Genomic DNA, 12,584 nt, shown 5'->3' on the forward strand with positions numbered 1-12,584 from the left:
AAAGTCCCATGAAGTGCCTGAAAATGTGCGGCATTGTTCAAGTGTGTGACGTAATTTGGGTTAAAGCATGACAACACAGAAAAAAATGATTCATTTTATTTACAATTTTTTTTAAAAGGTAAGTGGTTGCAAACTATTTATATCAGAATCAGAATCAGTTTTATTGCCAAGTGTGCTTACACACACAAGAAATTTGTTTTGGCTACAGAAGCTGAATGGACTGATTATATGGGCTGAATTTAAAGAAATTAAGTTAAACATTACAGAATTTAATATGTTTGTTTTAATTCAGCACATTTACCTTTAACAATTTGTAAATCCATTCAATAATTTTTAGTGAGGGTAGGACGTATTGAGGAGCTACTCTTATAAACAAAACCCTATTAGCTAATTTTTAATATCAGATTTCTGCCAGCCAGAGTCTCATTTAAATGGGAAAAATTTGGCTTTTAGCTAATAGCCAATGTGTGGGTCAGCAATGTGTCATCGTATAATGTGTACAGCATCTTGTTCAATAAACAACAGCCTTTTTTATTTCTGTTTTTTGGTGGTTTTGTGTTTTGATATGCAAAAATTCCATAAAGCAAGGTCAAACCATAAGATGAAAATAAAAAGTAGAAATTTTGCTCATTTCTTTTTCACCATGAAAAAGACAAATACCACATATTTCAATTTTCACTTTTGAATTTTGACTCTTTTGAACTGTTTTTTTTTTTGTTTTTCATTACCTGTTACTGTTTTGGAAAATCGAATGACCTAAACATACACTTAGCCTCATCTCAGTTGCAGTTCATAATAGTAAGTGCCATAATAGTAATGCTAAGTTTCTAACCATGTCTTTGCTTTAAAGGGCACCTTTTTTTTACCCCTTTTACAAGATGTAAAATAAGCCTTTGGTGTCTCCAGATGTGTCTTTAAAGTTTCAGCTCAAAATACCCATCAGAAAATTTATTATAGCCCCCAGAATATGTCCATTCTGCTGTCTAAATAAATTGCAGATGTTATTGTAGCCTGTGACTTTAAATCCAAATGAGCTGCTTCTCCCCGCAATCATGCATTTTGTCAAATAAACAGCACAGTGACAGACTCAGATGCTGAAATACAGCTCATTGGTCAAAAATACCAAGTAAGTTTATTTGATGTATTTGCGGTGGAGTTGATTCAAGCCTTTCTGAAATAAGTCTCACACAAATGCAGTTTACAGTACACACACACACATATGTGCGCATTTAATGACATTATGCAGCCATGGTGATTATAGTGGTTAAGAATTACATAGCGATTTTAGGTTGTATTTTAACTTTAGGAAAATTTTTACAAAAGAGACTTGTTGGGTTTATATTCAATTCAATTCAATTCACCTTTATTTCTATAGTGCTTTTACAATGTAGATTGTGTCAAAGCAGCTTCACATTGAAGATTACAGTAAATTGAAACAGTGTAGTTCAGTTTTCAGAGTTTAAGTTCAGTTTAGTTTAGTTCTGTTCAGTGTGGTTAAATATTCACTGCTGAGCGTCCAAACGCTGAAGAGCAAATCCATCGATGCGCAGCTCTACAGGTCCCGAACCATGCAAGCTAGTGGCGACACAGCGAGGAAAAAACTTCACCAATTTGCGAAAGTGAAGAATTAAAAAAACTCCAGATAAACCAGGCTCAGTTGGGCATGACCATTTCTCCTATAGCCAAGCGTCTTGTGCTGAGCTGCAGTCTAGCTGGAGACTGAAGAAGCCTATATCACTCCAATATGACAATGGACACACTATACCTACACACAGTTCTGTCTAAACAGCTTACAAAAGTAGATTTTCATCATAGGTGCCCTTTAAAATACAGCATTACATGATTCAAATAAGTCTGAAATGTTTTGTGGTCCATGTCGACTCACGCTTATGATTCCCTCTTTGCTATTTTGTCTCTGGACCAGAACGGACTGTGAGTGTGTGCTGCTTTGGTGGTTCACGTGACATTAACTTGAAATCAGAATTTATTTGCACTAGTGGAAAATATATTTACACCGTCTGAATCACTTGTCGCTTATTGACCTTATTCTTCACGTATGAGCTGCTGCAACCATTGGAACCTTATTGGCTTGAGACTTCCGGTATCATGCGCTATACCATTGATTTATAGCTGTAAAAAAAGCTTATTATGCTGCTTGATGTTGTAAACAGGTATTTTTGAATTATGTTATTTTTATTTTCACACTATTAGACCTTACCAGGCTTTTTTTACCACTATATGTCACTATAATGGTTTGGTTACAGTATTTTACCATTAAACTAACTCCCCCAAAAATTTAAACCGTTTTCTCATGTGTTTCAGACACTCACTCCCAGATCATGTTGCTGCACAGTCTTAAAAAGGCCAACTACAACCTGCCATTGGTTCTGACTGACTCTGGCGTTCCTCCGATATCCAACAACACAGAACTGAAAGTTCAAGTGTGCACCTGTAAGAAGAACAGAATGGACTGCAGCCGTGCCGCTTCGGTCCAAACAAATGTCTTGCTGCTGCTCGGCCTGCTTCTGCTCTCCATCCTCTGTGAGTATTCATCACTCTTTCTGTTCACATATACTACCATCTAAATGGGGAAAATTCCAGGTGATTTGCTTAAATGTGGAGTTTTAAAGTTTGATAGATGCTGCATATTTTATGGTTTCTAATAAAGTACAAATAAATATTGCAAGCGTTCCAGGGTCATAGTTCTGCCCGTTAGCAATATATATATATATATATATATATATATATATATATATATATGGGAAGTCAGAACTCTGCAGAGTTTATTATTGTACAAAACTCTCCTAATCCTAAAACTTGGCACCTCATCCATTCTGTCTCCAAGCGGCATATCTGAACAGACTTCTTTATGCAGAATTCTCTGGGTGTTTATAGTGCTTTAAACTTTTTAATATTTTAACATTTTGATGCTGGTTTAGTTCAGAGTCCACTTGCAGAATCCCAAATGTAACACTATTATATAGTTATTATATAGTATTAAATATTGCAGCTGTTGGACATTCTAATGTGTTTTTGAGGCTTTTTAGATGAGAATGTAGTTGGTTAGATTACAACTTTGCAGTTTATTTATAAGGATAGTGCCTGTTTAAAATATTTATTACTTTGGAAATTCAGTGCTTTGGCGTCCATTAGCATGTCATACTGAGCAGAGCTAAGATGGTTGATGTTCCACCACAAGATGGCGACAGAGGCCACATAATAAGTCCTTAGAGAAGAAAAACTAAGCATAAATTTCAAACTACAGCTGATCAAATCAATATTAAACTGGTAAGTGACATTCTAAGTCGATCTCTCTTTTTGTATAAGTTGTAGTGTCATATTTATACCATAGTATTCTGGTAGTGTTTGCTTTGTTTTGGATTTTTCGGGGTTAATTATTGCGATATCCCGATTGCAACAGAGAAATACTTGAAATCTCTTTAAACTGATTGCATTTCATGCTGTTCAGCCTTATAGTATTAAAATGTGAGCAAAGTCAACTGTTTTTTATCACTTTTATATGTGATATTGCTCATAAATATGTAAATAATTTGGTTTAATAATTAGTTCTATAAATACATTTAAATGTTTACTGTGTATATCATAATATTGTATAATTCATTATAGTAAAAAGTTGCGTATTATATGTATTATTATTTGATATTATATTATTACATATTCACACCCCTGGCAAACTCTGACTTGAAATATTTGTTAAGATGTAAACAAGTGCTGAGAATTTTTTTTTTTTCCACAATGATGCACACATCACATCATCTTATTTTATTTTGGGAGAAGTCTGTGTCATTCAAACAAAATTGTTGATTGAATAAAAGTAAGAATTAGCCAGGGGTGTGAATATATATATATATATATATATATATATATATATATATATATATATATATATATATATATATATATATATATATATATATATATATATATAATGCGTAATTATATGTAATTTACATAAAAACACAGCATATTTAATGCATTAAATTACATTGTTAATTTAAATGTGACCACTAATGTTATTGTAACTAATAATTAATAAATCCTATATAAATATTTTTCTTTCTTAATTCATGTTTAACAAATTAAACCTTACAGGAAAGTGCTACAAGATGTGTGTATACAGTATAGGTTGATGTTTCCAAATTGTTTACTGCAAAACCCTCGACCTTCATTTTTGGAAGATTTCCAGCGCATACGTTTTGCCTCTTTAGCTCAGCGTTAATCCTAATGATGAACACCCTGTATAACCCGCTGTAGAGTTTGACAGGAAATTGGCTTCTCTTCCAGAACGTCTTCAGTGACCCTGTATCTGTTTACTGTAGTAAAGCCCAGAACTGCATTAACAATTGATCCGTATCAGCTAGATTTACAGCATGTACAGGGCCGCTAGAGAGACATAGAGGCATTTAAAGTAATATGCACAGATTAAAGGGTGCTTTACAGCTATTCTTAAGCTTCTCAGTGTGTGTGCCGGTGTGTATTATATGTTTGTCCCATAGTTAAACTCACATCCAAACCTGCACACGGCCCCCCTGGCGACTCTTTCTCCTGGCGATAACATTAATAATTCACTCCTTTAGAGGGGCTGGAGCATAATGGAACTCTATATGCCCGTTCTACAATGGAAAACAGAGGAAAAATAAATCTGAGATTTTTGGTCTCAGTGATCAGAAGGGATGTTCTGCTCAGAGGCATTGTATAGCTGATTTCATTGCTCAAGTACCGGACTGGATAGAAGTTGGATCGGTGATTTGTGGCAATGTGAAGCCAATGAAACATGGCCGCAGATCAACTTCTCCAGCTTCTTCACTAGTCACTTTCTTGTTTGTTTAATCTATCTGCATACATTATCTTGCAGATACCCATATGTTGCTTTGATTTTGACTTCATGTCCTGTATTAATGCATTTGAGGAAAAATTCATAAAAATGTCCAGAGCCAATCTCAAAGCATGGGATAGGCTTTCTAATCTTACTTTGTTTCAGTTATTCTCTTACTTTATGTATAACATGGAATAATTTCATATCAGTAGTCACATAATCATAATTGTGAGCAAAAAGCCTGTTTATGTCACCTACTGTAACATTTAAAGTCAGTGTGAAATCAAAACTTACAATGTTCATTTTACTAGCACTCATTGTAATTATTTAGGCAAACAATTAATCTGTGCAAGTTAATTTATCAAAGTCTGACCATTTGCTTTCACATTTGGAGTGGAAATCCTCCTCTAGTGATGTTTTATTAACAAATTTCTGGAGAAGCATGATCAGTTTTGACAAGGCTAATTCATTCTATTATCTAATCAGCTTAAGACCAACCCCCTATAAATAGTCAAACAAGTCATACCTCTGTTTCCTCTCGACTTCAGCGTCCCTCCACCACCCCAACTCCACACTGTTGAACCCGATACTTACATAAATCTAAGGGGGAGCGTTGTGGAGCCGGCCAAGACACTGTGCTCAGACCCCTATCTCTCTTTTTATCCTGATAAGAGCTCAGAGCTTTCCGAGCTCAAATCCCTCTCCCGCGGACAGCATGCCAAATACGCATATTCTATTCAGTCAGATATATGAATTGACATGAGCCACAGTATTCTTAACCACACCCCTCTTACCATTAGTTTGCTGCAAGGGAATGATGCATAAAAATTAAAGCCCCGCCCCCAAATCATTATTCCTTCTCATTTGCAAGTACATCAATATACTGAAATAAATGTCTCTTTACGTTCTCTTTAAGCAACATTAAGTTTGACAATTTATATACATTGTGCACACATACACAACACAGAAGTGACATAGACTTCTCCAAAATAATAATGGCGCTAAGGCATCATTCTGGAAAAAATATTTCTCAACTTTTATTTACATTTTAACAAAAAGTTACTGTCAGAATTTGCCAAGGGTGTGAATAATTTCTCGCTTGACCGTATATATATATATATATATATATATATATATATATATATATATATATATATATATATATATATATATATATATATATATATATATATATGTATATATATATATGTATATATATATATATGTATATATATATATGTATATATATATGTATATATATATATGTATATATATATATATATATATATATATATATATATATGTATATATGTATGTATATATGTATGTATATATATATATATATATATATGTATATATGTATATATATATATGTATGTATATATATATATATATATATATATATATATATATATATATATATATATATATATATATATATATATATATATATATATATATATATATATATATATATATATATATATATATATATATATATATACATATATACATATATATATATATATATATATATATATATATATATATATATATATATATATATATATGTATATTGCATATAATACATCGAATGGATTTTCATAACTTTATTATACTTGAAATATCTGATGTTTTTCTGATATTTGACGTCATCAATCACATTCAGGCTCTAAATTAAATGATACCTTACAGCAAATATAAACTGTACAATCAGTAGCATTGAAAGTACTCATAACATGCCTTGAAAATAAAACTACACTCTCAGAAATAAAAATTTTTAATCTGCCACCAAGGTCATACCTTTTCAAAAGGTACACTTTTGTACCTTACAGGGGCACATATGTATTTTAACGGTACAACTTAATACCTAAAAAGTACAAATGTGTACTTCATAGTACTATCAAGAAACAAAAGTGTACCCTTAGGGTACAAAATTGGACTTTGTGTACATAATTTTTAAAGGGTACATAATTGCACCCTTTAAAAAGGTAACACCCCAGTGATAGGCTTTGTACCTTTGTTTCTGAGAGTAGTAGTTCTGAGGTAGTTTGAAGTTATTGTTCTAATTGCTTCATTAGGTTAAGACTTTATATTGGTTCTTCGATTGATGCTTGTCGTAAGAAAAGTCACACTGCAGGAAAGTGTCTTAATTATTCTGACACTGACAGAATTACATCAAAATAAAAATTTGATCACAACTTTTTGTGATGTCAAACCAACTTTCAATTCAATTCACCTTTATTTGTATAGCGCTTTCACAATGTAGATTGTGTCAAAGCAGCTTCACATAAAAGGTCATAGTAAATTGGAACAGTGTAGTTCAGTTTGTAGAGTTTAAGTTCAGTTCGGTTTAGCTCAGTTCAGTGTGGTTTAAAAATCACTACTGAGAGTCCAAACACTGAAGAGCAAATCCAATGATTTGCAGCTCTACAGATCCCAACCATGCAAGCCAGTGGCGACAGCGGAGAGGGAAAAAAATCTTCACTAATTGGCGAAAGTGAAGAAAAAAAAACTTTCAGCATGAAATCTTTTAGTATTTCCAAAATATGTTTTAGATAACTGAATCGTGGCCGAAATTGTACAGTGTGAACTTAATTTTGGCAATTTCAGTTTATTTTTTTGTATTATTTTGTAGACCGCATCCTATAGTGTAACTACATGTACTACAACCTAAAACATGTTAGAAAAGATAACAGTTTGTTACAAGATAAACAGGTCAAATTAAAACTGCCATTGTTGTTGTTTTTCCTTTTCTCCCAGTAGCCCTGATAACAGCCATTGTTGGTGTAAATGTTAAATCTGTGAATGTTAATAGGCTGAAATGATGGGATTATTTGCTACTGCCATGCCAGACACTAACAGGCACTGTATTTTGCCATGCTGGCTTACCAAAAAAATGGCTTTGGGGTGATTCTGAATGAAAAAAGCTTCTGGCATAATTCTAGCACACCAACTGAAGCTGTCTGGAGGGGACATTTGCACAATATTTGCTTTTAATGGCTACAATTAGAAACAATTACAAATAAAGCATAAAACAACTGACATTTCGAGCACATACTGTACAAAACTATACACTCTTGAGCACAATTATGCAATATCCTTAGAAAATCAACATCAACATATGATTAATATGTTCAAATAAAGATGGAAGATGCCATTTTTAACCTACAGCATGATTTAAACTTATGAGACCATATAAAAAAAAAAATAAATAAAAACTAATTAATTTAAACATTAAAATTAAGTTTAGATTTTATTTTGGTATGGAATTATTCATTTATAAATGATAATAAATCAATTAAATTATACAATTAAAAAATTTTGATTTTTAAAAATACAATTATGAAATTATGTTATTATTATTATATTGCTTACATTTATACATGCAAACTGTAAAACCTGATAAGTTAACTCAAACTGTTTAAGGAAACCGATTGCGGCAAACCATTTAAGTTTTGAAACAAAATGGTTGAGTACTGTGAACTTATAATAGGTCACATATGACACAGAAGTGCTTTTCCCAAATGATAATAAGGCAATGTACAAGGCGTCATTGTGGGGAAAAAATACATATTTCTCAGCTTTTATTTACATTTTAACAAAAATTGGCAGGCAGAATTTGCCAGGGGTATTAATATTTTTTTCACTTGACCATAAATATTACATATAATTCTTTGATACCGTATGTGTGTGTGTTTTCCACACTCAGCCAGTGATGCATTATAACAGGCAGTCTGAAAGTGTGCACATGTTTATATCCCATGTGACTCGACACAGAGCTGCCACATGCTGGTCTCACTACATGCACACTAATGACTCCTGTACGGATGTGTTTCACTTTCGCTGATGGAGTGGGAGGGAGAGACTGTCTGACTTCAATTTCCTTATCACCTTAATGAACCCTGACCCCTGCTGAGAGAAGCGCTGAGAACAGGCAGATAAGCAGGAGCTCAGTGATGGAGCGCTGCTAGAGAGAAATGGCCAGAAGATTAGACAGAAGCCGCTTCATCTGCCTACTCTACAGGAGACATGTGCTCTCACAGAAATATGCATTACTGCCATGCAGTTCATTAGTTTGTGTTATTCCATTTGTTTACGGGCAGGCGGCATTAAAATATGTGATAAGCTGATGATTCCCTGCAGTGTGACACCTTGTCGTGAGATGATGTAGAAATACATTGTTTTTCTGTTCTCAATTCTGGTCCAAAAATCATTTTGAGAATACTTCTTTAATTATTTGTTTATAAAAAGTGTCTGCAGGACTGTTCCTGAGCATTGAGATAGGTTTTTTCTGTCACATATGGTATATCTGTTTACTAAATTTCCAGGCTTATAATGTTTTGCTGTATTTTTAAGCATTTTTTTGGAATCTCCAAATTCAAAAACGATCAAAAAGAAAGCAGAACAAAGCGATAGAAGCATTGTTCACACTCATTTAAAGGTCCCGTGAAGTGCTTTGAAATATGCACTTTTTTATTCAGTGTTTGTTGTAATCTCAACTGAAACATGAAGAGAGGGTGGGACGTAGAGTATATAGCGTAAAAACAAAAAACAGCCAATAGCGTTTTGTTTTATCACTGCATTGCCAGTGGAGCTCAAGCGCATAAAATGAAAAGCGTCTTGAAGAGGGCGGGGCATGTCAGAAACTAGAGACCATATGATTGGTCAAGATTTGATGAGAAACTGAAGTATGAGGTGGCATGAATAAAACCGTTGATGCATTTAGGTGTAAGTGACAAACTACAAGCCATACATGTTTATATCGATTTTATTTCATCTAAATGCAAATTTAGTCACCGTTTTGGTGCACACTAAACTTTAGAGATCTTAAAATGACTGATACTAACATATAAAAACTTTATTTTAATTTCATGGGACCTTTAAACGTGCCAAATAATGACTGGATAAAAAAATTTGGATATGGATAGGCATAGCTGAATAATAAGATTTCACTATGTCACAAATGCCATATCGTGAGCCTCAAACACCATCGTTTGTAAATCCAACACAATCTCACGGCAGTTCATAACTTGGCTAATTCGTATGAATTTGTATGATCTAATTCGTACAATTTAGTACGATTTGCTCATCACACAATGATGGTTGGGTTTAGGGGTGGGTTGGGTGCCACGCCTCCTTTTTAAAATCGTACTTTTTCGTATGACTGAACTCATACAAATTCATACAAATTAGCCACTAAACTGACAAAATGTTAAATACTTAAGTTATCTCTTGAGATCGGGCTGGCAAATCATTGGAAAACATTCTAATTAGAGCAAAACATAGACTGTTACGTTGACCATGGGATCATTAATATGCACCCCAGGCATATTCCAAACATTCCAAACATAGTCCAAACATTTCCTATCTTGAAAAATATTGTCAAATATTATGTACTGTCATCATGGCAAAGATGAAAGAAATCAGTTTTTAAAAATTAGCTATTAACTAATATATTTAGAAATGTGAACAGAAATTGGGGGGGAAAACATAAAAGGGGGCTAATAATTTAGGAGGGCTAATAATTCTTCGATCAACTGTATATATGTGGGGCTCTAATTTTGAAAACAGGAGAAGCAGACAGCCATGTATGCTTTTATCAATTCATAGTGTGTCAATATAAATGCGGGATATACGAATTATACATTCATTCAGCACCACTGAATAAGAGGCATATGGTCTGTTTAAATGGATGTTTGGTTAGTTATATGTGTATATTGTGAAACATACTTTTAATTGCTTTTCTGTGTTGATCAAGCAAAAATGTATGTTTATAAATTGTCAGTGTCTTCAACACTGACCTCCTGCACTTACCTTCACGGGCATCCAGGCTGAAAACACTCGCTCTCTAACTGATGCTTGTTTGGTCCCCAGTGTGAGTGTGTTTGCTTCTGTTTCTCTGTAACTATGTTTCCTGAGGAAATCCCAGACTAGTGTGGAAGTTTTAGGTTGAATAATAGTTAGAAAAGTTGTGGACAAATGGATAGAGGCAGAGGTAGAGAGATTATACATAGAAACAGAGTCTGTCCGCTTTTTAGTGGCCTTGATTATGGATTTATTTAGTTTATAACCCACCAACAACAAGGTGAATCGCAACATTGCAAAATGTGATTTAAAGCAAAAATAAATACATAAATAAAAATACAAGACACTGTGAGGAAAATGGTAATGCATTTGTAACATTTATAAGAACTGCAGTACTGTGAAGCATTATGAATGATATAAAATCAAAATGATGGATGATTCTAAAACTATTATATTATATATAACAAGATAAAATTGCCATTAATTGATTTAGAAAAACAATATATATATATTTAATTAGTGCACAATGGGCAAAATATTGAGGTGGTTCTCGTATGTGTAGATACTTTTGTAAGTCATTTGGTGCAGTTTTGCTTGTTTTGATTGCATTGCTGCATTCATGCCATAGTATATCATAATTACCATAATTTCAAGATGAAAACACGTGACATTCTATTCTGAGCTGTTCACATCCCAAGACTCAGAATGTGTACTTTTAGCATCTAACTTAATCTGCAGTAGTAAAATGGAACAGCAATCGAGACTTGTGATACAAGTCATAACTCTGAGAAAATTACCAGTTTATAAGTTGTAATTACAAGTTCAACGAGAACGTAAATGCTTTTTTGAAGTTGAAATCTTGTAATTATGGTAATTATGAACTTGTGTGAAAATGATTGATGGAGGTTTTTTTGTAGAATCATAATGTTGTTTCTCAGCAGAAATTCTGCTGTTAAAATTATTATTAATAAAAAATGCAGACTGATGCCTTCAAAGTTCACAGTATATCTATATTTAAACATTTGTTAATTACTGGTAAAAATATGTTCCCATAAAGAGTAAATGTGTCTGTACAAATATTGGATTATTTTTCAACTTTACAAATATAGTTATGTAAATATTTATGCAACACATAGGCTTAAGTAAGCAGACTAGATGTTATTAAATTGATGATTTTAAGCGTTTATAAATAATAATAAAAAACATGGTTTGAAGGATAATGTCTATACAAAATTAAAATTATATACAAATAAAAATGTAGTATTAAATAGATTCTTTCATTACCTGTATGTCATCAAATGTTTCTTGTTCTAAATTGACTAGATTTTATTAAAACTTTATGTAAACTGTTGTTGCGCTGAATAATATTTAAGTGATTTTCTCATTGTAAAAATATTTATTAATTCTTATTTTTGATCATAGATTCTTTTAATCAGCAGACAGTATGCATTCTAACAGTAAAAAAGATTAAAGCTGTATAAAACTTATATTGTTTTCAGTATTGTTTCCAGCTTAGACCCCTAAAAAATAATTTAAAAAGAAAATGTGCAATCAGTTTGCAAAGCATTGGTTACAATTTGAATTTAATATCAAAAGGGGGATTTTCAGTTTATGAATGAATGAATGAATGAATGAATGAATGAATGAATTAATTAATTAATTAATTAATTTATTTATTTATTTAACAGGGATATGCACAAAAAATTACATTAACCTCAAAAAGGAAAGATGCAATGTCCCAGGTTGTAGAAGTATCACTATTTTCCACCTGCAGTCCCTGCAGGTAAAAATTAAAACAATAATAACAAGTTAATTAAAAAGTCAGTTTAAAACATACAGGCATAATCGCATATAAACTAAAACAATGACAAATCAAAAACATCTCACTCAGTGTGTACAAATTGGATTTGACAAAAACCACCTCCCAGTCAGGTGTGAA

At 32.5% G+C, this 12,584-nt stretch overlaps 1 protein-coding gene across 1 annotated transcript in view; it reads left to right on the plus strand.

Moving 5' to 3' along the window:
* The window catches only part of cdh13 (cadherin 13, H-cadherin (heart)), a 582,964-nt gene that overhangs the window by 555,418 nt on the left and 14,962 nt on the right, over positions 1-12,584 (plus strand). Inside the window, exon 13 of the mRNA XM_056478107.1 lies at positions 2,323-2,541. Within this exon, the coding sequence (XP_056334082.1) occupies positions 2,323-2,541 (219 nt within the window). The remainder of the gene's footprint in view (positions 1-2,322; positions 2,542-12,584) is intronic.

Source organism: Danio aesculapii, chromosome 18 (genome assembly GCF_903798145.1).
Source record: "Danio aesculapii chromosome 18, fDanAes4.1, whole genome shotgun sequence".
NCBI classification, from domain to species: domain Eukaryota; kingdom Metazoa; phylum Chordata; class Actinopteri; order Cypriniformes; family Danionidae; genus Danio; species Danio aesculapii.